At 39.9% G+C, this 27,580-nt stretch overlaps 1 protein-coding gene across 2 annotated transcripts in view; it reads right to left on the bottom strand.

The window, feature by feature from the left end:
* ACSL3 (acyl-CoA synthetase long chain family member 3) overlaps positions 1–27,580 on the bottom strand; it is a 50,913-nt gene that overhangs the window by 23,103 nt on the left and 230 nt on the right. For both annotated transcript variants that reach the window (XM_065640401.1, XM_065640402.1), the window contains exons 2-3: positions 8,988–9,409; positions 2,516–2,693 (exon numbers count right to left, since the gene is read on the bottom strand). In XM_065640401.1, coding sequence (XP_065496473.1) covers positions 2,516–2,693; positions 8,988–9,338 — 529 coding nt within the window. In that variant the 5' untranslated portion in view covers positions 9,339–9,409. The remainder of the gene's footprint in view (positions 1–2,515; positions 2,694–8,987; positions 9,410–27,580) is intronic.

Raw genomic sequence — 27,580 nt, 5'->3', positions numbered from 1 at the left:
ACGTCAGACAGTGCGCTGAAGCACGTCTCAATACGGGAATTTAAAACATTAATCCAATAAAACCAAAAACACATGCATACCATGCTACACATGATATCCATCCACTATCTCGGATATTTTTTTTTTCCTCGAATTACAAAATCTTCCAAGGATTTGTAAGTGTACTTGATTTCCAAAGAAAGAAATAATTCATACAAGCCTTTGCATTTTATTCCCAGGATAGTCACTAGGAATCCAGATGCCAAAAGTAATAAAAGGGAACTGACATGGTGTATTATGAGACATCTAGTTTAAAAACAACTCAGGCATCTCATCCGAGAACAGCCTGTGCAGATCTCTGCTCTGGCAGGTAAGTTAGCAGCAGTCACTCACTGAGGAAAGGACCAAAAATATCACTGAATTTAGGCTGGAAGGAACCTGGGAAAATCACCCGCACAAAACAGCTCATTAGATCTCAGGGCCACGGCCAGTCCAGTTTTAAGTATCTCCAATGATGGAGACTTCACAGCCATTCTAGGCTCCTGTTCTGGTATTTAACCACCCTCACAATGAAGACATTTGTCCTAACATTTAATAAAATTTTCCTGTGTTCAACTTGTGTCTGTTGCCTCCAGTCTTATCAAAACACACCTTTGATCGGAGTCTAGCTTCATCCTCTCCGTACGTTCCCACTAGACAGTTTTAGACAGCAACAAGACCTCAATTCACTCATTTTAACGCTGAACAGACCCTGCTCCATCATCTTCTCATACGTCACGTTCTCCAACCCCTTCAGCATCTTGGCAGCCCTCCACTGGACTCACTCCAGTATGTACACCCAGGTCTTTTTTTTCTACTGGGAAGCCCACAGCTGGGCACAGTACTCTAGAAGTGATCTCACCAGTATCCAAATGCAGAAGGACCACTTCCCTGGCCTCCCCGCTACACTCACGTTACTACCACCCAGGACGCAGTCAGCCTTCACTGCAAGAAGGCACTGCGTACTTGTGCTTGACTGCTATCTGCCGGGACCCCCAGGTCCTCCTCTGCAAGGCTGCTCTGTCTCCAGTTGTCCCCCAGCCTACGTCTTCCATCCATCTTACCAGCCACTTATGCAGTTTCTATCTAAATAATTTGGATTTACAGATACTGCAACAGACCATGTCAAAGGCCTTGCTAAAGTCACAGTACACAACACCCACGCTCTCCTTGTCCCCAGAGCCAGTCATCACACAAGGCAAGCAGGCTGATTCTGGAACAGTATGGGCTTGGGCAGTACCTCTTGTAACCAACTCCACCTTTAAAACTGAGGGAATAATACAGTGTATGGGTACACACAACATAACCACACAGACCCACAGTAAAGACTTATTTAAATGAAAACAGCTATATACTCATGAATATATGGCTTCTCGAACTGAAAAAGACTCGTGCTTAGAGCAGAGAGGGACATTTAAGATACAATTTTCTCGTTAGGCTTGCTTCCAAAATCTGAAGTCTAATTGATATACATCTTGAAAGTAGGTAGGTAGTAAATCAGGAATTTCTGCGCATCTGGTTTTTACAGCCCATGTCTTACTGAAGGAGGGTAAACGTGGCACGGGAGAGAAGAGGCCCAAGCCTCTGAGGAACTGTAGGTTCCAGAGTGCCCTGTGGGAAAACGAGAAATGTCCCCCCAACAACATCACAGAACTCAGCCAGGCTGGGTTAGGTTCAGTTAGGTGAATGACATATTGAGGAGTGCTGATGAAACAGGCATTTGAAAACAATTCCTATACCAAGTTGAGATCACCACTTGATAGATTTCTCAGCGAGAAAAACAGGTCTAAGATTAAAAGTTTGTCCTTGAGCATAGTCTCAAATCAGCACTCAGGTTAAATTCAGATGTATTAAATGGCATGGAATGGACTATGACATAGAGGCAGAGAGAGGAAAAATATAAAAATATTTAAAAAAAAAAATCAGGCTCAGCCTAAGGTTTGAGTTAAGGAATGACTTACAGTTTGGTACAGCAGCTTTTTAATTTGAAAGAGCTGTCCAAAATAAGTTCAATACTTACTCATTCCTTTTTACTTTTTAGGGATAATGATACGACAAACTCTAACTAAAATCAAAACTGAAGAGATGACAAAACGTCCAGTTAAAACAAAACTTACAGGCACAGATGAAGGTTTGACGTCAACTTCTGAAACTGAGTCAATGAATTCATGTGTGATTTTTGTTTGTTTGTTTTTAGAAACTTGGGAATCTGTACTGATTTGAGATTGAAAGAAAATAAACCTCTCACAAATTCATTGAGCAAGATGTACTTACTGAAACCATACTCCAGCTGCAAACACACACACACTTCTCCACTCAGTAAACCACTAGAAACTGCAGTCTCTACCTTATGCAGTACTTTCATTTGTAGTTTTAAACACTCTGTAAAAATTTTATATGAAGTTCTCTTAATGTCTAAACTGAAGAAAAAGGTTTGTTTGCATATTGTGTTGTAAGAACAAAAGACATAAATACTTTAGGAAAGAGGCAGACTTACGCTGGTAGTTGCACATAAAGCAGGCCTGTGCTGCAATCATCCACTCCGCTCTAGTCTCACAGAAGATAGCGATGTTGGTCTTCGGTTGCTGACCCAACACTGCTAAGCCGTTTCCAAAATTAACAGCTTTAATGTATACATCTTCGTATGAAAGCCAGGTGTACTTGCCAAGGATGACCTAATAAGAATAATAAATTCAACTTAGAAAATGAAAATCCTTAACGCATGTCCGACTACATCTTTAACCATGTGAAGAAACCACAGATGTTTGAAGTAGAAGTTGCTTAAATTCTAAAAGCAGTTTATTCAAGATAATGAATGGTATTCTTGCCAAAAACTACAGGGACTGTGGAAGGTCTAACACAAATACTGCAATATTTCCACACATTATCACCTCTGCTGTCACATTAGGAAAGCATACGACTCTCAGCATATTTCATAGCTTCAGAAGCTCCCCAAAAGGCCCTGGTTATCTGACTCATATGCCTTTAGATTTTTTCCAAAGGTTTGTTTTATTTTACATAAAAGGCGACAAGCACTAACTAGTGCAATACGTACTCTATATTTGCTTTCTTGGATATTTGGGCTATGATCCTTATATAAATATGATACTCAGGTGTTCATTCTTTAAAAAAAAAAAAAAGAAGAGGGCAACTGGAATGCAGAAAGCAGTACATCAATGTGTCCTCAGGCTGAAATTGTGAAATCACCCTCTCTTTGTTTCTTCTGAAACAAACGTCAGGGAGAAGAGGAGTCATCTCTTTGCCTTTTTTACTGCTAAACAAAGTGGGACAGAAGACTGGACTGGAAATTACTGGAAAATCTCAGTACTGAAAAAGTCATGTGGAAAAAGTTAAGCAATCTCACTTTTCTTCTATGTTGGAAAGCTGTTGCACAGTAAACTTAGACTTGAATTTACAGTTCACTATCTGTCAAAAACTTCTGAGTGTACTTGCACCTTACAGTACTATTTTCTCACTGAGTGATAGGTTATTTCTTTGATGACATCCTAGAAATTTTCATATACAGATATAGCACAAAGATGTTCTGCACTGAAAACGCAGACTCAAATTATTATACATTACCTGTCTAGTTATACAAGCACCTTGACAATTTTGAAAACTAATTTTTATTAGTCAAGTATTTTTGACATTTCCTGTTGGGTACATAGCATTAGGAATAAATGAAAGCAAATGATTAAAGAAAAATCTAGAAAAGAAAACTTCTCCCTCCTCCCTCCATTCTGTTTTCCAGATTTCATTTATCAAATTTAAACAAATTTCAGATTTGTAGGCTGTAAAATCTAACAACTTTTGGGCATGTTACTACATTTCTAATGAGTCTGTATTTCCACATCCACTTGCTTAATAAAATGAATTTTAAAATCTCTCTCAAACTCTAATAAATCTATTAGATGTTAATTTTCTATCAAAACACTTTTTCAGACAGCTGAAGTTCAATGTTGGGTAACTGAGCTGTACCTAAAACAGCCTTGCTGCATATTTCTCATTAACCTGTTTAGCAGGACAAACCTACCTTAACTCAGGGCCGGTATATGTGCAGCTGCTTGGAAATGTCACAAATATTTTCATGAGAAAACATCATTTAACATAACCAAAAAACAGTACTTGCCAACAACAGGAATACTTAGCAATTTGATCAGCAAATAAACACTTCTCACACAAATGCCTGCTCAGGTTTTACTGCTGCATTTACAGAAACTCAGCTCCATTGGCAAAGGGGCTATTTCAGAGCCAAAAACCTTACAGGACAAGGAAGATGACACTGAATTTCCCACTGTACCGGGTGACGGAATCACCGCGGGCAGAGGGCTCAGTGCTACCCAGGGGTACAGCCCCAAGGAAAAGAACCTGGCACTTCCGTTCTATTTAGACACACCAACATATTTCTGGCGTGGAAAACTTTTACTGCTTCCAAAGAAAACATTGCATCTCTTCCCGTCCATCCAAATTTCAGTAATTTGGAACATTAATTCCAATTTGGGACATTTTTTCCCCCAAACGCAGTAGTTTTGGCAGACTTAGAAATTCTTGACAAACTCATTGGCTGAAAACAATTTGCAGAAATGAATCAGGGACCCTTTGCATCATTATACTCTTCCTACAGCAGGGCCTCAGCGAAGCCACTTGCAAATAATTAGGCCAAGAAATACAAACAGATTTCTGTTACTGTTTCTGGTAAGTTCACCAATCGTAAATGAACAGGTTTGAGTATTTTCCACAATTCACTGCGTAACTCATTAAAGTTGAAATAATAAAACATTAAAAAGTCAAAAATGGATCTTTCTGAACAACACTTATGATTCTGATTTTTTCCCTCTTTAAAAAATTATCTGAAATAATTTATCCTCATTGCTTAAACAAGTTTGATATAACGTAGTGAAAGAAGGTCTTATTGGTGCTTTCCTTTCTTAGGAGGTTAGAAACCCCACAGAAAGGAAGTACAGCACTGTTATAGTTATTTTTCTATACAGAGAAATATAGTTGTATTTCTGAAGAACAACAACATGTGAAAACAGATGAGATGACCTTTTTCAGTGCAGACAGTGACTTTTACTTTTCCTACTGCATTCTATATATTTGAATTCCCATGTTTCCTTCCTCCCCATGCCCAGCGTTTCTTCTCTGTCCCTATGACACACTAATATACTGCCTCTGTCAGAATGTCTCTTTCTTCTGCATTTTCCTATATTTGTCTTTTGCAGGACACAGAGCAAGTTATGGTTTCTCTCATCCTTCCTTCTGTTTATCTCCAAATTCATCTCCCTTCTTGGCCCTTCCCTCAGTAGCTTTCATTAATATTTTCCAATGGACAGTTTCTACTGTAAACAGCTGCTAAGACCGATGTTAAGTGCCATAATCTTTTAAACATTCACACACGTTTAATTTTACAACTCTCAGAACTTATTTCTGCTAGATAACTACTTACACGTGTAAAGAAAGTAACTGTCCAAGAGAAGGACCCAAGAAGTCAAGATTGAGAACTGATTGAACAGACATAAAACCAAACACTAAATCAGAGGAGACAGCACCTCTAAATGTTTACTTCAAAATATGATACTACATTAAATAGAAAAATACTGCCCTCTAGTGCACCAGCTTTTAAACATACTTAAACTGCAAGTTATTGAAAATACTTGAGTTATGTATTTAATGCATTGGAAAATATTATTAAATATCAGTACTGTACTAATATTTGGAAATCCAGCGAAGTACAGAGACTAAATACTTGCTGCCCAGTGAACATTTCTTTAATCTGGATTTTAGGGCAACCATATTCAAATTTTTAGTGTGAAGGTGTCATAAAATGTTCACCAAAAAGCTGCAGGCACACGTAGAGTCATTAAAGTACCTGACCTCAGGTACCTTTCAAGGTCTTCCTAAAAGTAGCTTATAGGTCTTGAAGAACCTTGACTATTACAACACAATTTGGAAACCACTGATCACAAATCAAATACATCTCCTAGTAGAAAGTATATTAAAAACAATACAAAGGAGGCTATTTGAAATGCCTATTTTTGACCTTTTTCACATGAAAACACAGATTGCAGCTGAACACTTCTCAGAAATCCCGCCCTAAAATATTATTTACATAGCGCCCTATGTTTTTCAACATCATAAGCTGCTCTTTTACTGCTCAATGACTTGGCACGGCAAGAACCTTCCTGCAACTCCACAGTAAGTTTCAGTCTCGGCCCTCGAGGCTGTGAATTCCCAAGCGCTTGCCCATGTGCTCACAGCTTCACACAAGTCTCAGGCTTTAGATGCACCACCTTCTCCTACCAAAATCATGTTTACTTTTCCCCACTATGTCTTTCTTATTATGTTTCTATTAATTCTGTTCTTGGTTACAAGCCCCTTTTTAAAACAGAACAATACAAACAACTCTCAAAACAAATAAACCCCCCCACACCCCTCAAAGAACACACAAACAAAGCAAAATCCACATACCAACATACATAAAAGGAAGCACATGACAACAGAACCTATATCTAAGATGACACAAAATAATCAACCAGCAGAATAAAGTTGATCTTTTGGACATCATAAAACCTAATTTCTGCTTAAATTCATGTTTCCAATTAATTACATCTTAATCTCTGAAGTATTTTCAACATTATTTTATCCTGACTTAAATACATATTTTATGAAATTAACATTAGGTGTGCTCTCCAATTCATGTATTAAATGCACTACAGAAGGAAACAGAAAAACTAACTACATATGAAATAAATATTATAAAACGCAACTAAATAAGCAGAAGTATTTGCATTTTATTAACATTCATGGATTTCTGCTACTTTGGCAATTACACAGGAATAAATAAATCTTTTGAACAATACAATAAAAAGCCAAGAAATTACAGATTATCTGGGATATCATTGTTCTCAGAATAAATTAATATAGTATCTGATCTTAAAGATGTTAAATATCTAGCTTTAAATAGTTTTAGCTAGAAGCGTGAGCACAGTTCTCCTAAGAATCAGAAGCTTAGTATTTCACTTTGAGATATATATTTACCCCACTAATGAATAATTAATTAGGCTGATCTAGCCCATTGCAATTTGCACAGAGACACATCTTCTAATATGTAATGCAACCCAGTACACAGAGCCATGATCTACATTCAGATCTGCCCTGACTTGCAGAAAAATGCAAGAAAAATTACTCAGAAAAATGCATCAACAGTTCACACCACTTCTGGAAGGGAAAAAATAATTAACAAGTTTTGCAGCTCCTGTCAGGTATAGAAATTATATGCGTTATATCAAAGAAATAAAATTGTAATGTTCCTTTTCAAAAAGTTGCACCAAATAAAACTCAACAAGTTGCCTTTACTAAGGAGAACCAGGCAATAAAAAGACATGTGGTAAGAAAAACAAAAATCAAAGGAAAAGAATCCTGACATTTAAAAATCAACAAGGTGTCTTGTGAAATCTTACGATTTTCTTCACTTGCTTAAACATGTCATGAGGTATTAAGACACACTATATTCCTTAATGGAAAAAAAAAATAGAAGTAGACTTACAAGATAATGCCATAACTTGGAACAAAATAAGATGGCCATAATGAACTGTTGTGTCAAGCTTAGACAAAATTACCTAACTTACGTAATTTTTAAGTCTAAATACTTAGAAACAAGTAATTTAACTAGGTCAACACCAACATTCTTCAGCTGTCCAATACTCAGAACACTTTGCTTACATAATGGAAAAGGCTAAAACTCCTAAGTTCTTAAGCCTTACATTACTAATTACGTTTAAAAAACAGAGCACAGAACACTGGCAGCCAAAATTCTGATTTGTACTCAGAAGTCCACCTTGTACAGCATGAACTTTCTGTTTCTTTACAGGGCAATGAGGCAGCAACACGTCCATCAATACAGATTATATGTATCTATTTCTCCCAGCATTTTCTTTGCACTGAAAAATTAACTCCAGAGCTGGGAGAAAGTTTCACTAACAATTAAAGCTTCTACGAAGATTTTAACAGAACTAAACTCTGCCACGTATTGTAATATTAATCAAATTCTACATTCTATTCCTCTACCAGAATTAAAACTAGAAATATTTAAGGAATCCTTTATTACATGGAGAGATATTTTTGTCTTCTGCAGGAAAAATAATCTTAACTGAAAAATGTCTTTATAGGATGTAGTTAACTTCCAATACAGAAGTGCAGACCTTTAACACTTATCACACATGCCCTGTTAATGGTATCTTGACTTGCTTCTTCAGGCAAAATTGCATTTTTGAATGCCTCTGAACAAATATAAAGCATCAACTGACAACACAAGCCTGAACTTAAAAGACCATACAAATTCAGTCCCTCGAAACAACAGTTTTATATTGAAATTACATCTCCCACATGTACCATGATTACAGATTAACAGAGAAGTGGTTCACCTTAAAGGAGATTGAAAGGGGAAAAAAATAGAAGACTCTTCCAATTAAAGTCTGTGCAATCCTTTACCAAACCAAAACTTCATTTAAGCTCTGAATTCACAGGGCAAAATAGTAAATCCTTCAGTTAGAAATAGATTTACAGGAAAGGCACATCTGAGTTTAGGCATCTAGTAATTTTTCTATATTTATCTGATTATCGTTCAGAATAACACAGAGGGAGACTTTTTTTTTTTTAATTCACCTAAAAGGAAAACTTTAAAGCCAGTTACATCACCAGCTGAGTATTGAAAACAAATACCTAAAACACATCCGCTTTTTTTCCTTTGGCTAAAACCATAAAAAGGATATCTACTCAAGAATGCAAAAAGAAGGTTTAGATTTGTTTTAGATGCCAAGTAACGAAGGATTGGGACTTTTCAAGACTATTTATCTAAGTAGAGAAACATACTTTTTCCCAATTTGCTTTACCGGACTAGAAGTGTTGCAAAAGAAAGTAAACAGACTTAAAAAAAAAAAAATCTTGAAGCAGACTGCAAAAAGACTTACCTTTTTAAAAACTTTTCCTGATGGTTGGATTTCATCTTCCTCTTTTAGAATTTCACGTGTTCCCAAGAGTTTTTTGTCCTTAAATTTCGTTTTAGCATACTTAAAAACTTTGTCGAGTGTATCACACCCAGGATATAAAACAGAAGCTAAGCAATGTTGACTGTTAACAGATCTGTACGCAGCCCCAGGCTTGTTATTCACAGGTTTAGCTTTAACCTGCTTGGCTTTTGCTATAGCTTCCCTTGATCCTGAAAATATGTACCAGGGAATGTAAGTTACAAAGGTGTACACCAAGATTATGAAGTTTATAAACTGTAGAAGAACAGGGTTGATGTTATGCTTCAACTTCATTTTGGCTGCTTTTGAAGGTTACAAGGAAGAGTTCGGAAACATGGGTCAGTTACACAGGGATCCAAAGAGATCTGAAAAAAGAAAAAAAAGTTAGCGGTAAACTCTATAGATATTGGCAGGGGGGTTATTTTCAAACATATTATAACAATCCATATACCAGTAGGTCTTTTCATACAGAAATCTTAACCCCTAACACAAATGAAACAATACACTGATTCATGAGGAAGAACTCTCCTATTCCCATTTAACAGATTGCAGTACTTACTAACACTTTTATTTCTTTGGACACTACACAACACAAATAAGAAATTCAGGACCTGGGTTAATTAAATGACATGTGAATGCCATGTATTTATCTGAAAACATTATGTGATTACACAATTTAAAAGATCCTCTCTGACCACATCAGAACACCTCCATGTGTATCTTCACTAGCAATGTCTGTGGCCTCTGTCTGTAACTCATCAGCCTCCAGATAAGCCCTGAGACACCAGCAATGCCACCACTCTGCCCACACAAACCCCGAGCACTAAGCAGCTGAAAATGCTTTCGAAATGTTGTACAGACTGGGACACCGACGTAAGAGAGGGAAACTGTGACCTTCCTCCACAACAGAACTTCGCTGTTTCTTTCATTCCTGGGGACTTTCCAGCCTCAGTACCAGTACGCAATGGGCACGCTTGTTACATAAACGAACATGACAATAAGGTAACTAATATTTGGTAAATACTGCAAAATGGCTTATAAATATCCTCAAAAACCTAGCAACAGCACTGTGAAGAGATGGGTAACTTTTTCCAGGGTCCCTAATGATGCCAGGATATTCACTGTGACTTGTTTTAAAGCATCATTTATCATTCCTAAAGAACACAACTTTCTAATGTATTCTCCTATGAAGGCAAGAAATTATGCCATCTAGCTAAAAGAGTTTAAAAAAAATTATAGAAAACAGGGACCCTTGTCATAATGGCTACATCAGAGAATGAGCTACCAGTTATAAATATCAATGCTTTGTGCATAAAAAGCAGAATGAACTACAAACACACTCCACTCAGTTAACTTTTCAAAGGTATTGACACAACTGTATTAAAAGCAATACCATAAATCGAGCAACTAATAACGATGTGTACATAAGATGCACAACTTTGATAATTCTAAATTAAGTAAATTTTCATTCATAAGATATGGTGCCAATACCATATTATTATCCAGTGATGTCTTAACATTGACTCTTTCAAAAGCCTCATGAAAATAAATTTTAATTGAAAAAGTAATGTTTAAATCGTGTAACCTCCTTCAGTAGTATTGGAAAGAAACCTTGCTTCATGAATCTTAGATATGTAGGTCCTTTAGGGAACAGATCAATCCAATACCCTTCATCTGTAAGACGAGATTAATTTCATCTTTCTCTAAATCGTACAGTTTTTTTAAACTCCAAGCAAAAAGATTTCACCATCATCTTCTTCCCTAACAAGCTGCTGTAGCCTCATCATTAACACTGCATCATTACCAGCAATTGAAGAAACCAAGTGACATCAAGGTCTATTCTGCAAAGCACCCAGAGACACCTGCAAACAGAGCCCTCGAGCTCTTCATGGAAGGGACTTATGGAGCAAGCAGCAGAGGGGGAAAGGGATTTAGAAAATTACGCAGTTGTTGGTAGCCGCATAGAATATGATGTTTTAAAGCTGAATCCAGAGATCACACAACCAAAGTTTACCAATTTTTCAAAAAGTTATACATTGTACTATAATTTTGGCTGGTCCAATGGGGGTGGGGGGGGGGGTGGCACTTTTTTTCCTCCTCCTTATAAAGCTGGAGAACTTCTCTGTACCTAAGAAGTAAAACCAGAATTTAACCAAACACTGTTACATGCAAAAATTCAGGCATCTGATTGAACATCTTTTGGAAAATTGTTCTCCAAAGAAATTCCCTGACAAACAGCTGAGCCTGTCCAAAAATGTTCTTTCTGGGTTTCAGAACTTTCTTTGCTTAGAGAGGCACTGAGCCCATTTGATTTTGCAGGTATCGCAACAGCTTTATTCCTGCCTCAGAAGGAGAGAGGAACCTTTCCCACCATTTCTAAAATAACCATGCCAAGGTCTCTCATCCACCTCTCCTCTGCCTTCATTCAACAGATTTATCGTTGCCATTTCCAGCAGAACAAAGTCAGCTAAATGGATCACTAAGCATCTAATAAAAAAAAATGATTTTGACGACAATGTAGAAGCAAAACTTATCCCTAACTTGAGACTGGAGTGCTAGTGGTAAGACAATCATCTTCTACTGCAAGGAAACCCAATGCAGTCCGTACAATTTTTGAGTTTGTTTGTGGTTTTTTGGGGTTTTTTTGGTGGTTTTTTTGTACGTTTGTTTTTGTTTTGTTGTTGTTGTTTGTGGTTTTTTTTTTTAAATAAAAGGTCATTTAACCTCCCAAAATATCATTTTTAATGACATTGTAAAAGAAAAATATTGTTTTAAGATACAATGTTTGCACCTGCAATTTTCTCTATAGCAATTGCTATTTTGAATGTTTAATGTATGTTTTTTAAAAAACTAAAAATGAAAATACATAATTAATAATCAATTTGCGGAATTAACGTGAAAACGGAAGGTTTTAGGGAAATTTTCAAGGTTACATCAAATGTGAAAGGCTTGAAAGGGATGCACTGTTTACTGTTTAATATTCTGCCTTCTAATGAGTACCCAACAACAAGATCAAAATAAACAAACAAAACTCTGAAATACTTTGTGAAATACTATGTACTAGGGCATTAAAACATCATTGAAATACAACTTGTGGTCATCTCGTTAATTTTGGAAGTATATGACAGCTTTTGACCACAAAAGGATGGTAATTAAGCCAAACATTTTGGGGCAGGGAATGAAAAGCAGAGGACAACTGGATCCTAAGCCATTTTCCTAAGTATTAGTTAGACTGTGACACTGCGAGAAAGCCACTGCCTTCACAATACCGGAGTTCTGTTCTTAGGTAACTCCTGCTTTATCACTGACAAAACAAATATATATGACACGTCAAAATATTTTAACTTAGTGGTTTGGTCTGCAGATGAGCTGTAAACATTCGGGTACTTATGGAACACATCCTATCTGGTTTCACATAATCCTGCTGGGGTTTTTTGAGGAATCAGTGTTCAAACCCACAATAGCGATGCAGGAAATGCTGGCAGATTAAAAACTGGAGGAAAGAGTTGCTCATTTATGCAATAATACAATTTACATAAAAGCTGTGCAGGGGAATGTTTCTCCACACATATAACAGCTGTTCAGTTTATATGTAATTCTGTTTCATGAAATAGTCACCGAACAGGAAAAGTAAGACCACAAGAAAAAAGTTACACACTTTTTTCAATAGCGGAGAGGAGCAGCAACCAGCACACTCATTCATGAGTCTGGTGAAGCAAACCAGCAGTTTCCAGAACTGATCCTGCTTAATATATAATCAGTGATTTGGTCTGATATGCTACTTATATAATACTGTTATACCCTTTAGTTTTAGAAGAAAACTTTTGTTAAATGAGAAAGAAAAAATCCTTAAAGGAATGTGCTTACTAATTGACCTGCTTATAATAATTACTCTACAATGAAAGCATGAATTAACACGAAAAAGAAACCTTATGCAACTTCTCATCATGGTAGGTACAGGTAAAACAGCCGATACAAGATGGTCCCGTCTCGGTTTACTCAACAGGAGCTGTTGCAGGCAACTGCGTGAAATCTAAAAATGGAAAATCCCCATTAAATATGGTAATTATAAAAAACGCATCCTCCATTCTTTCACTTGTCTTTTATAATAAATAAATTAAACCTTTTGCTTATTTAATACTGCACTGTAAAATAAAGCCAGCTGTAACACACAACACAGTCATGGTCTGGACTCCAGTCCAGTATAACCAAGGCAGCTGGAGGAGTTCTAGTTAAATTCTGGAGCTGATGCTACTCACCTCCCTGACCAACTCCGAACTCCCCAGTGTCCTTCCATGTAACACTGGTTCTATCATTTGAGGTGGAAAAAATGTACCTATCTTTGCAGGCAGAAAATACATTTCAGCCTGAGTAACAAATATTCCTGGACACTTATGGGTTTTATTTATTGCTCTCTGCAGAAAGAAGTCTTACTTAAAAAACCTGTGCCAGCAATTCACATTTAAAACAAGCAGCAAACATAAACATTTCATACCTATTACCCGTCTGCAATAATTATTTTTTACACAGCTATTCAGTTCTTAAGCGAATAATGTGTTCCGGAAAACAGTTTCAGTGAATTGACTATATGCTGCTTAAGTACCCAAGGTGCCCACTGTCCCATTTCTTGACTTCCATGATTTCACACGTACTAACTAAACAAAATCAAACTCAAACCCAGAGATTCCTAGATACCTTTGCAAAAAAACCAAAACAAACCAAATGTATACATCAACAATTTATAGTTGCAGGAAGACACATTATATTTTTTTTTTTTTTTACCAGTGAATCTTGCAAAAAGAAACCGATTTGTTAAGATTCACGAGAAGGATAAAAAGGTTATTTACAGAGTTAGGCTTTATTGGACAAAATAACTGAGTGTCTTCATGTATTGCTTGATGTCTTCATTATAAAAACTGCCCATCCAAGTACTCAAGACAACATAACAAGGACCATAATATAGAATTTTAATTGTATCATAAATTAGTCTCTATCAGTTTACATCTGGACTTAAAAAGCAACATTAACAACCCTAAGAAAGCAGGTTTTTTACTACATCTGGAATTCACTATTAGAGCTGCCAGTGAAAACATTTCTTTGCTTGCATTCAGCAGATCAGCTCTTCTTTTACAAAAAAAAAGAGACCTAAAAAACCCAAATTACTATTATTCATTTATAAATACGTACTATATAAAAGCAGAAAATAAAACCAAATGTACAGAGAGGCAGGAGCCTGTGCTTCACAAGGAAACTCGCTTGACTATGAAGTGAGGTAGAGCCTGAGGTAATGAGCAGTGCTGAAAAAGAATCCTAAATGTATAACCATCTAAGCGGAAGATGCGTATTGCAATATGGATTTAAGACAGTTACATTTGAAAACAGATGTTCCTCACAGCTACAGAAGTGCTTTCACACATCTTGTGAAGCAGAGAGGACAGAAACCCAAACAAGCCCTAGAGAATGGTGGAAATCCGGGTCCCTAGAAAAGAGTTGGTGCTCAGCACATTTTCCCAAATTTGAAGCACGGGCCCATCTCAGCTGCCCCAGGACTGCTCTCGGGGCCTGTGTCACTCCCCAGCTCCCCCCAGGCCATCCTGCTGGTCCCCTCTCTGGCCGGCCCTGTGCTTTCCATGCAGGCACAAACACTGTCCTTGTCCTCTGCCTATCTTCCAGCCTCCCTGCTCCTCCCTGCCACCCTTCCGCAGGGTGCCTGGGTCTCAGCATCACCTCTAGAGCACGGGAGACCTTCCAGGCACCTTTCAAACATCCACAAAACCCTTCACCAGGCAGACCCAAAACCCTGTTCCAAAAGTGAGAGCCTCTGTTGAGTCACGTTGGGAACATCACCTCCAGTCCTTGATTTCTCACTCTAGGTCCTGAACATGAGACACCTGTCTCTCCCTGGACGCTACACATGTTGTGAACTATTAGCTTGCACAGAAAAAGGTACGGTGGGAGACCAAAACTACTACTGATCACAGCTTTTCTCTCAAAAGGACGCAGATTTTCTGGACATGGGGAGAACAACTACTCTCTGCAAGCACATCATGGGTAATTTGGAGCTACCTTGCTCAGATTGCCCTGGAGTCCCCAGCTGTGACCCACCTCTCGCACAACCCTGGGTGAACACCCAGGCTCTCTAACTGCTCCCAGCTGGGCTGCTGGGGACCACAAATGAGACACCCCAGCTCTCCCGCTCCTGCTCACACAGCCCGAACTGAACTCCACTCTTGATGGCAACTCGGGTGTTTCTGTGCATGAGCGTGTTTCTGAAAAGTACACACACAGACCATCAGGAAAGACACATCACGACCTGGAACAAACCAGTTTAAGGTGTTTAACAGACTGCCAGGGCAGCCAAGGTCTGGGGCTGTGGTTTCAGTTTGGCTCAAGCAGATTTAATGCTGGGCTGCTAATAAAAACAGACCATTCATCTCCAAAACATGATCCAGCTCTTTCCCTCCACTGTACAACACAGGAGTGCCTGTGTGGCTAGGACTGAGTCAGGTTAGCTTGCTGAGCCAGTTTAAACCCTCTGCTTCTCAGGGCAGAAGGCTGGATTTGCCTTTGTGTCAACTTTGGTGCACACTTGAGCCTAGGGTGAGTCACTACAGGCGCCTAAATCAACAGAAATTAGTACTACAAAAGAAGTTATTCTTCTGCTATCTCGAACTGGGCAACCGTGAATAGAGAGATGTTCCTGCCAGCGCAAAGAGGGAACACAGGGCTGGAGGAGGAGAGGAAGGAGCCTGGAAACCATGCTGTAAATCATGCTGTAAATCTAACCTCTTGGCTGCAGGAAAACCAAGATCAGCATAGATCAATACACAAAACACCTTGTGACTTGGTCATCACCAGTACACTGGGGGATCAGAGAAGAGCTGTGGTCTGGAGCATTAACCTTCTGCTCTCACTACTAACGATCTCTCCCCACTTGCTTTTTTTGGAGCTCCCCCTTGGTGGTTGCAGGTGCTACAGCCTAAATGCCTTTAAACTTTGGATGTAGGCTATTAATCATGCCTATAAGTACAAAGAGATGTAATTGGTGTCCATCACATCTCAATGCTACATTTGTAAAATGCCACTTCCATTTCCTTAGTAGGCAGACAGAAGGCACGTTATTAGGATAAAGATGTTATGAGGTACTCTAACAGTAGGAATTACACAAACAGAAGTCCTTTACTCTAAGGAGGGACTTTCTACTATATAAACTAAATTCGCGACAATGGAAATAGTTTTATTACCTAGAAAAGTTTGCAAAACATTAACATTTTCTTTCCCCCTTACACCAAGGGAAAAATATCACACCTAGTGGTGGCAGAAAAAAAGGGAGACAAATGTGGTAGCACAGAACTAAATTAGATGTTAGTTAGAACACAATTAGATGTTAGTTGACACTTCTAGAGGGCAAACACCTGTGCTTGCGCTTAAATGGCTCCTTGGTATATCCAGCCATTTCTAAAAAGGTAATGGTAAGTAGGTGTTAAAAGTCTCCATCTGTCATCAGCCTCTTATATGTATTTCCATGTCCCACTTGTATGAGATATCACTGCATGTTGCAGGGGAATGAGAGACTCAGGTTTGTAAATCTATCCTCTGCTTTCTAACAAAACCAAACTGGTAATAATTATGAGGACCTGAAAGCTAAAGTGACAATCACAAAGCAGACAGCTTTATTTTTCCCAAAAAAACTACGGGACTTTCAATGCACAGTCCAACTGTATGGGCTACAAACTGAAGTTTAAACCTTTGTTACAGGTGAAAAGTAAAACTAAATCCAAATAGGTTCAGGAGCAACACTTAAACAGGCATTCCTAAAGCTCCTGTTACCTACGACAGAAGTAGCCTTCCAAGATACTAAAAATCAGCTGAAAATGCAAACCCCATTGCAATTCTTTATCTCAGAAACGCTCCTATTCAAAACATTTTAAAACTTATTTTCCTTAAATAAGTGGGGGTTTTTTAACTTATACAAGACAGATTAACTACGCAATGGATCGATGAATACATAACAATAAAACACAGCTCTAAGCTAACAATTGCTGTCAGCAAACCACACTTCCCAAGAAGCTAAAATCACTGTTACTACTACCACAGAGAAAAAAAATAGCATGATAAAAATTTTGAATAAAAGTCATTCAACACAGTAATGGCTATGCGAGGAACACAATCCAGTGCTGCTATATCTTTTGTCTCCTTTTCTTCCCGCTACGTAATACTGTTTCATGGCAAACAAATATCTTACTCATTTCAGGCACTTTGATTTATCAGATATTGTCAATATATTGCTTCCATTCCTTCTCATTAGCAGTTATTAGAGTGTTTAAGATATGTATTTAATGGCAAACTAAATTAAATGTTTTCACATTTGTGTCAGAGAAGCAAAAAATGTAATCAATAAAAGTACCTTACCGCTGGAGAAGACCTCAGAGTAACCTTGGTATCTGCAAATTAACTGTCGAAGAGAGACAAAACCACCAATTTCCCAAGTATACTGCTAGATTTTGAAACCACAGATACAGATTAAACATGGAAGAGCACTTAAAAATACCAATAGCACTGCATACACAGCATGAAAAAGCCTGCATAAAAATAAACCACAAGCTTCATTATTACCCCCAACCTTTGGCTTCTGTAGAAGCGGAGCAACAGCCCAGTTATCACTGCCAGTTTATCACTCTCCAAATTCCTACAATCATTTTCCGATTGTTGAAGACAATCCTCCTAAGTCCTTCCACTGGGAGGCAGACTCTGCTTTCCATTTAAATTGAAGGGACTGACCAGAATGGTTTGATATGCCATTTTCTACTACAAAATACAGCCTTAGATCAGTTCTCTATTTCTGGGAAATCTGAAATGCTAAGGAGTGAACAGGTCTGGTTTGTTTGTTTCTTACAAATCAAACCAGAAATCGATGTTCTGTTGCTGTATATTCAATCTGCTTGTGTGCTGTATTCTAACCGTGTGCTTGTCAGATCAGAGCAAAAATTGAACATAACGATACCAGAGATTTTTAGCAGTAAAGGTGCTTCCGTTTTCTTCTCTAGCAGAATTTACACATGCTTTAAAATGTTCTCATTTACTTCTAGATGAATTAGAGGTCACATAGTGTGACAGTAAAAATTATTAGCCATTATCCTATATATTTTTTTTTTTAAATACCAGGTGGCCAGCTCCAAAATCTGGTAAGCCATACAATTTATACTGGTTTTGCCTTCTTTTTGGAATATTTCTTCTTTATTCAATGGGCTATGGTTAGGGATAACCTTAAGCCAGAACCTCTTTAAAGACGCAGCAGAAGATGAATACACTCAAGCAACAAAGCAAATCTGAGAGAACAAAATGATGATACAGGCTTCAGAAGAAAAAGTAAAGAATTTATTCCAAGTCTTTAGAGAGGTTCCTCACAAGAAAGAAAAAATCAGCCAGAGGAACAATACTTTCAAGAGGAATTTTACAATACATTTCAAAGGAATAAGGACAACCACAGCATGATCAAAGCTCTCAAAGTGATAAAGTGGAATGTTTCACTACTTAAATTTGAAAGGCTGAGCTGTTGACATTTTCAATACACTTTCTCTTTTGTATCATAGAATCACAGAGTCATTTTGGTTGGAAGAGACCCTCAGGATCATCGAGTCCAACCATAACCTAACCTAACTATAGCACTAAACCACGTCCCTAAGAACCTCGTCTGAACGCCTTTTAAACCCCTCCAGGGATGGTGACTCCACCACCGCCCTGGGAAGCCTGTTCCAATGCCTGACAACCCTTTCCATGAAGAATTTTCTCCTAATATTGGAAGGATAAATATGTTTTCAGATTCCAATTGCTTGGGTTTTGGTGTGCTTCTGTTGGTTTGTTTTTTTCTTTTTTTAAACAACATCACCATGTCCAGTCATCTACAGGGATTTACTACCAAAATAAACGTAATGAAGAAGTTCCCACAGGAACACGTGCTTTTCCCCTGCCCCGCTTTCCTCTGGGGTGGCCACATCTCCAGAGCAGGGTCAAGCCCTCTCCTCACAAGTCCCGCAGAGGGGACTACCACCTTTCCAGGGAAAGACCACTGCTCCCAGGGCCACGTGCATGCTCCAGACAACGCTTTGTAACATCCACTCCCAAGATAATGAAGAGATGCCCCCCCAGTCACACAGCAAAAAAAGCAACAGGAACGTGATTTGTGAAGAACATAGACCCAGAAGTGTTGCCTCAAGCCAACACCTGCACAAGACCCACCGGGCGTTTCACACCTCATGAAGTGAACCTCTCCGCAAGGACTAAACAAGACACACCAAAAGCAGCACCTCACTCCAGCAACTGCACAAAAGCAGAAAATAACTCGTGGAGCTTTTCCTGAGCACAAACAGAATGGGAGAGATGTTCTGTGAATATGCAATTTTAAGTACACTTCCAGTAATTTCACTTCTGCCACAAGTTATAAATCTATTCTCAAAAACACTCTTCTGTTTCTTAGACTGCTTTCATTAGTATCCGTGAAATCCCATCTCTTAAACACACAGATTTATAGGTGATTACCCTTGACTCCTACACTGTTTAACAGAAATACCTTACGCTTACATATATTTGAACTTATACCTCAATTCTACCGGAATGCACAGAAATTGCCCTTCTCCCAGTATTTTTCAGAATGTAACACTAAAAAAAATGACTTGGCTTACTGAACTTCAGATTTCAAAAAGGCTCAAATTAAACCAAACTGTGATTTATAAGATACCAGTAATGTTGCACACACAATCAGCAGAAATAGACTTAAGCAAATGTTTCCTATGGATATAAGCATGACACTACAAATGCCAAGTTGCCAGAAGGAATGTCACCTGGAAGCCACTTACTTAGGAACTTCTTCTTTGCCTTTGCCACAGCCGCACAGCCCTGTCCTGGGCAACACCAACGCTGGCCAAAACGGCTCCTGGATGGAGCACTTCACGATGCCCGGGGACAGACACCACAGAAGAAGGTTTCAGCTGTTACTGCCTCAGCCTCATTCCCCATGTATTTATGGGCACTCTTCTTCTGCACTCAAGAAGTGGGGGGTGACCCACTGGGAGTCACACAGAAGCTTATGTTACAGAAAGACTAGCAGGCTCTAATGCTGCGAACCACTTTATAAGGTTTTTATTTCTCTTGGCTGCTCTGAAATTCTAGGGACAGCGGGAAATACAATATTACAAAATAAAGAAACAGCAACGGAAAAATAAAATATTTCAAATTCAGCTTTTTCCTAAAGAGCTACATTATCTAGGTTTCATATTACACTGCTTGGGGAAATTACTTCTCTGTTCAAAATCCAGCACTGGAATTTATTTAAATACAGGATAAGGATGTCTGTCCTGCTCATTTACCATCCTGTTTTCTAACCTTAGAAGTAACAGAGCACCAAGACAATCTCTCCTCTCTATCAAACTGGAATGAATATCCTTTCCTCTCTGTTTATTATTCTTTCTTTTTTTTTTGTAAGCAAAGCAAGGCAGGATCAGTTATGAACATGCCCAACAACTGCATAACATGAAACAAATGCAAAACAAGGACTCATTAAATTAGAGGCCATTTTATTCTACACAAAGAAGCATTAAAGCAGCGCGGTCCTCAGCTCCGAGTCCTTATGTGTCACCCTTGAAAATAAAACTTACAAACACAGGTGCTGAAAATCAGAGGACAACATCCAGTGCTCACAGATACGGACTGGAGCGGATGAAGGTGATGAGGTAACAGAGTCCTCACATGCGATAATTCAAGTCAGTGGTTCAGAATCAGTAAACAAATGCTATGTAGGGAGATGAAGTTTCTGGCAGAAGGGAATCCTCATTTAGATTCTATTCAGGGAAAATGAACACACCCTTAGACTCTGATTATGTAAACATGACTGAATTATTGAAGTACCTGGCTGGGTAGAGCCTCACCACAAGTTTTTAAAACAAGAACACTGGCCTTTTTAAAAAAAGAAAGGTGCTATAGTACCAACAGGATTTGCAAGAATTTTGTTAATATTCCCAGGCAAAATTATTTAGCCTGTGTTATAGAGATTGGAAGTCCAGAATAAAATATTAAATATTTCCAGAAGAAAAATATAAATATTTCGTCTGTTTTGTGAGCCACTAACATTTCAAAAACCAAAAGTAATGATGTCCATTAAAAAAAAAATCCCTGAATCACGAAAATTTAAGCTAATGATGTAATTAAAATATATACAATTTCAACCACTGTACTCTTAGACTCTGTTATCTTAGATGTATACACACCTACACATGCGCGCACATACAAAAATCAGGCTAGTAGCTCTCTCCTTTCACACCCTGGACCTGGCCACAACTATATATGCAAATGTGTAACACAGGAGGTGGACAGAATATTTCTTTAATAAAACTTAGGTTATTGGTAAATGACAGATTTTTGAAAACCAAAGCTGTCACAAGTTTCTTCATGAATGTCTATTTTAGGTAGCGCTCCCGACCGAAAACCCTCACAGCACTTTCCAGCACACACTAACAGCCTTGGCTTTGTGACCGGGATGCTCACACACCAGCTCACAGCCCTCCTACGCTTCATTAGAAACTGGATTTGTATCTTGTTCTTGAAAGTACTGGATGTTATCAGGTTAAACTATTTGTACAGATTATAAGAGAACTAGATAAAAATCTCCATAAGCATTTTCCCCCCAAGGGGAGGGGCAGGGAGGAATAAAAATCTACATAGCTACGTGCACTGCAGAACTGGAAAATATTTTCTCGGCAGCTCAAAGCTGTCCATTACAAAAATAATTTCTCCAGTCACAGCATCCCCAGAACAATACAGTGCAGCAATACGTGATCAGAACAATTACACTGCAGCTACCCATGGCTGACAGCCCTGGCGACAGACCTTCCCCAGCAGTTTGTGCACTGACTGCTGCACAACAGACTGAACCCACACGCTGCTCGCTGCCCGAGCACTGCTGGGACCGCTGCCTCCCTCCCACGCCTCCCTTACCTCCCTCCTCTTCACTCACCGAACATATAAATCCATACCAAATCTGCAGACGAAAAAAAAAAAGCACATGCATCTCCACATAACCACTTTGTGCTCCTCCTATTCCCTTCTGCCTTTCTCCATACCCACATATATCAAACACAGACTACAGACATCCCCTTCACCAAGCACAAACTAAACACACATCTAACTTTAAAAACTAACCACAGATGCTTCACTTTCCACATTTTTCATAGGTTCTCACAGAATGAGCCCATAATCTTTTGATTTTAATAATGGTTTGGTGACACAACTGCAGACCATGCTCCACTGTTTCACAGACTATATTCTGATACTCTGTTAAAATTTTGGTAGAAATCATACTATATGTCTGATCCAATAAATCTTACATCATCATGCACACTGCTGTATGATAATGCACTAATTGCTCTGAAGTCTTCTGGCCAAGAAGCAAAGAACCCTTGTAAAACCCTCCTGCAGATGGTCAAGGTTTCTCGTATGTCTCAGTAGTCAACCTGAACAAAACGAGGCATGTTCCATACTCTGTCCTGGACAGCAGGAAGGGAAAGGCAGAAGTGTCTTTCCTCTAAAGATGTAGAAGAAATGTTTTTATATAGTTTTCAGTTCACAGTTTCCTTATGAGTTTATCACAGAAGAGAATGTTCTACACGGACAGTAACACAACACAGCAAAGAGATGGGGAACTGGATCTGGCAGTGCAGTACTGCTGCTATTCTCCTGCTTAATCTTCAGCAAGTCACTTCTAATCTTTATTATCTATTTTCCCCTTCCAGGTCTCATAGTGGTTTCATCCAGTACATACAACTATTCAGGGTAAAGATGATATTTACATGGTACCCAAAAAATCCAAAACACTATATTTCCAATTTTTAAGTGAAATAGGAAAGTGAAATAGGATTGCAGTTTGTTATTGCTGTTTTCCACTCTCAACAGTGAAAACCCATAAACAAATAACTTCCAATAATCGTATCTTCCCTGCCTTTCAGGAAACTCACAGAACTCAGAGCCAGCTTGTCCCATTTCCGACATTGTAATTAACCAGCACATCTTCATAATTAACAAGACTCGGGAACACTGAGGGAAATATGACTTCCCAACGCACATGTTAACAAATTGCTGTCACCTGCTCCTAAGGGATCCCAGACACCAAGGCAGCACCTCAGCTCCCCATGAGCTGCGCTTAAGGAACAAGGGGACACACATGTAATTCCTTCCCAAGGATCAGTAGAGACCGTTGCAAGTTTTGAAATAGGCTGATTTTAAAACAATTTTGAACAACTTTAATTAATTTAGAAGTTAATACAGAATAATATCTGAGCTTCCTTCAGAGAGCTGCACTTTCCCCTATAGTCCTGGATTTAGCAATAGCCATTCCGGAGGTGTGATGAGGATACAGCCTTGCCCAAGTGATTTCCCTCAACATCTTCCAAATCCTTAGATCCCAACCTGTAACTCGGAGTACTAAAACCTTCAAGAGCCCTTCAGGCCTTACTACATGGCAAACCCTGATGTAGATCTCAGGATGAAGAGCAGTTCTTCCAACTCTAACTGCATAATTAAATAAAGTCCTGCTATTTGATAGCTGATTAAGATTGGCTTGAGTGCTTGCTGTGTTTCTCCAAGTGCGATGAGTAAACCTGCACTGCCAGACCAGATGCAGGGCTAAATAAGCTGGCCCAGGAGCTCCCACTGCAACCACTCCACGGGCAGAATAGAGTCACAGGACAATTCGGGTGGGAAAGAACCTCACGGGTGGCCCTGCTTTGAGCTGGAGGTTGAACCAGGGGCCAGTCGGATTTTGAAAACCTCCATGGAAAGAGACTACACAGCCTCTCTGGGCAACAAGCCCCACTGCTTGCTGACCTCATGGTGAAAAATGCTTATAGAAACAGACTCCTCTGACTTCAATTCACACGCGCTGACTCTTGTCCTCCCACCAGGCAGCACTGTGAAAAACCTGGCTTCACGCTCCCCATAGGTGCTGGAAGGGCCGCCCAAGCCTTCTTGTGTCCAGTCTCAACAACAGGCACAGCTCCTCTGCCCCCCCTGACAAGGCAAAGCTCACACCTCCAGACAACCTCAGTAGCTCTCCACTGAACCCACCCCGGTTTATCAACATTTCCCGGTCCCGGGGGGCAGCACAACAAGATGCTGTGTTCTGGATGGGGTCTAACGAGCGTTGAGGGGTGGCGAATAATCGCATGACTTGACCTCCCGGCTGCGCTCCTGTTAACACGGGGCACAGGACTGCCCCGCGCTCAGCCTGCTGCCCCCCGCCGCCCCAGAGCCTCCTCAGCAGAGCCGCTCGCGGCCAGCCCAGCCCCAGGCTGTGCTGCTGAGGGGTCACTCCTGCCACGGAACACAGCCAGGAACCCCCGCCCTTAAATACCTGTTTAAATGGTAAATTTGCTTAGTAATCAGCAGCAGATGAAATGGATAGAAATTGAAGCCAAGTCGTCTTAGTGTTAATACACCTTACTTAGTAGTACTAAGTCGCATCTTAGGGCCATATTCAGATGGCCTAAATTCCACATAAATCCTTCTGCCTCCTATTTCTTATTAGCTGGCTTTCAGGCAGCTCCTCATTCAGCGTCTGACGTAAATTCTCTGAAACAACCCAGGTTTCTCCGCTGACTGAGAAAAGGGGCTTAAGGGGAATGCAGGCCACCTGAACTTAGTGTTAAAGGTCTGGTAACACTGCAGTGTCAGACTGCATTATTCCTTTGGTTTTGTCACCATGACAGTAACTAGCAGCTTGTTTGTCAGGACAGGTTTTAGTTTAGTTACTCTTCCACTGGAAGAAAATGTAGGTTTCTAAACATTTCAGGATTCAGTTGTTCTGCTGCCTTCTGGAAATTTACTCCATAGCTCGATCTCTTTGAATAAGAATGCTTTATCCATAGTTCTCTCACATTTTGTCCTGAGCCACGTGTGCTGCTTTGTTCCACGTCTTGACGATTCACTGATAAAAACTCAGTTCTCAGTATGACTGTGGCTCAAACCATTCCCTGGTCTACAGAAAGCAGGAATAAAAGCCCTACACCAGCACTAAATGTAGGCTAGAGGAATCAATGGCTTAAACACTCACCAGTGCAGCAAGAGCACACCAGGCTTTAAGGCAAGCACAGACATTTCCTCTAGTTCTTCAAAGACTATTTGTATTCCAGTAAATATCACTCTGATTTTCTTAGGCTTCAGGATGAACCAGATCTCTTGATTCAAGAACTTTTTTCTCATAGGCATTATAGTTTTGTAACAGCATCATAAACTGAAGAGTTACACATACCAGCACGCTCAGCCCAACACGCTCTACTCAGTGGTTTTATGCCATAAGGGTCCTCCGAGCAAGAGAGATGGAGCAGAGAAGATGGGAACTACCTGTAACACTTCTGAAAAGAGGAACTAGATTCAACACACCACAGTGCTCATAGATACCAGCTGTGAAATATACACAGCTGTGAAATATACAAAATACTGAGGCTGAGGTTTATTATTTTCATTACTACTTTGAGTGGAACACAACACGTGGAGATGGCACAACTTTGAGAACCAAGTGTCAGCTTATTGAGGATCAAACAGGCTCTTTTAGAATAAATTCAGGAGGTTTGCTTCTCCCCAAGGGATTCTGTTTCCATTAGTAAGAAGCTTGCTTTCCTGACCAGCCAATAGGGACTGGATCCATGTTGTGTTTTGACCACATGGATCAGCAGATCCACCAGATTCACTTAAGTCTGTCAACCAGCCATCAAAACTGAACATACAAAGCACGAAATCTGGACCCACCTCCTGTATCTAGGGACTAACAATAACAAACATACATGCTGAATAACTACAAAGAAAATTAAGTCTTTCAGTCACAACGTTTAGCTTCAACCATTCCAGAAGGAGAAGGGCACAGGACAAGGAGGAATTACGAGGCTTAACATGTCTTGTCTTAACTTTTGAAAGCACAGAGGACAAGCGAATACTATGAGGTGTGCTTGCTCTCTCAGTGGCACAGATGGTTATAGGTATGAAGTCTTAGGAGTGCACCCAGATTATTTTCTCTTAGGAGATAACTAAAACCTGCTAACGCACCTACCATTTCTGACTTCTACTTTTTACCACCAGGAAAAAAAGTCATATGCCACAGTGAATTTTTGCATGTTGACATGCCAAGTCCACTCTAGAGAAAGACTATTTCTACAGCAGAACGTAACCAGACGAAAATCCCACTAAGCCTTTTTTGTTTCATTTTGTGCTTTTTCTTTACTTGATGCTTAGATCAATATATTTTTAAAATTTCATGTTAACACAAATACTCCTTAAGATTTCGATAATATTCTAAAATGTTTTGAGTAAAAATGAGTGCCCTTACCCTTAACAGACTTTTAAAAGAACTCAAAATCACCTACCACTAATTTAGCTCTTTTTCACAAATTCTGTATCGCTAACAGTACTTTTGAAGTTACTGAGTGAGGCTATTTAAATACAAGAATTTCACATTTGGTGTTATCAAATCCATTACACAGGCCAAAGAAAGCCATGTTCTAGAATTAGGTACTTAAAACCAAAATGCAGTACTTCTCATTTAAAAAAAATTATATACCAGTTGCTGTACATAATTATTACATGTTTTGTGGGGGTTATTTCTTCAGCGAGTTTAAAAAAAAATCTAGCAGTGCTGATACGCTACCTTACAACTATTTTTATTTAAGTCACCTTTTTTTTTTTCCTGAAGGTTACTGTTTGCTTATTTCCCAAAGATTCCGTATGGGTCCCACAAAATGAACCTCGTGCTGTTCACAGAACTATCTGAAATAATCTTTTAACGCTTGCTCTTCTCCCATACGCTTCGAATGCTCCTTGGCTGTCCTTCCCGAGCAAGCCCATGAGCGGAACGCACCTCAGCACTAAATCCAACATCAAACCCCTGGAAACCAGAATGAAAATACTAGAATACGATTGGAAATTCTGTACCGTGCCTCCCCCGACCGCGCCGGTTTCACATTACACGCGTTTGCAGACCATAAGCTGCACGTCGAGACCGAAGACAACGCGCAAACGCACTCTCGGTACCAACGCCCAAAATGTGAGATATCCCACCAGAGGGGCCGGGACACGGCGTGTGTCTGTGTGTGTCTGTCTGTCTGTGTGTCCCGGCGGTACCTGCCGGCGGGCACCCCCGGCCCGGCCGGTGACTCACGCCGTGCCTTCTCCACATCCTCGTACGTAAGAGCCGAAACACAAAGAAAAGCAGAAGCAAACGGCGCCTACTGCTTCACCAACGAGCCGGCAAGCCGCTCCCGTGCGCCCCGGCGCGCAGCGCGGGCGGCACCACCGACCGGCGGCTCAGACCGACCGGCCGCCGCAGCGGGACCCGGCGAGGCGCAGGGCGCTCCCCGCGCCGCAAGCCGGGCCGAGCGCGGCTCTGGCTGAGCCCCCGCTCCCCAGCCCGCCAGGCCGCTTCAGCACCACCGCGCTCCGCACCGCCGCCGCGCCCGGCCCCGCGGAGGCGGTTGGAGGCCGTCCCGCCCCGGGCTGCG

This window comes from Caloenas nicobarica, chromosome 8 (assembly GCF_036013445.1).
Source record: "Caloenas nicobarica isolate bCalNic1 chromosome 8, bCalNic1.hap1, whole genome shotgun sequence".
NCBI classification, from domain to species: domain Eukaryota; kingdom Metazoa; phylum Chordata; class Aves; order Columbiformes; family Columbidae; genus Caloenas; species Caloenas nicobarica.
The sequence above is the reverse complement of the archived record's forward strand: the minus strand, read 5'-3'. Positions and strand labels throughout refer to the sequence as shown.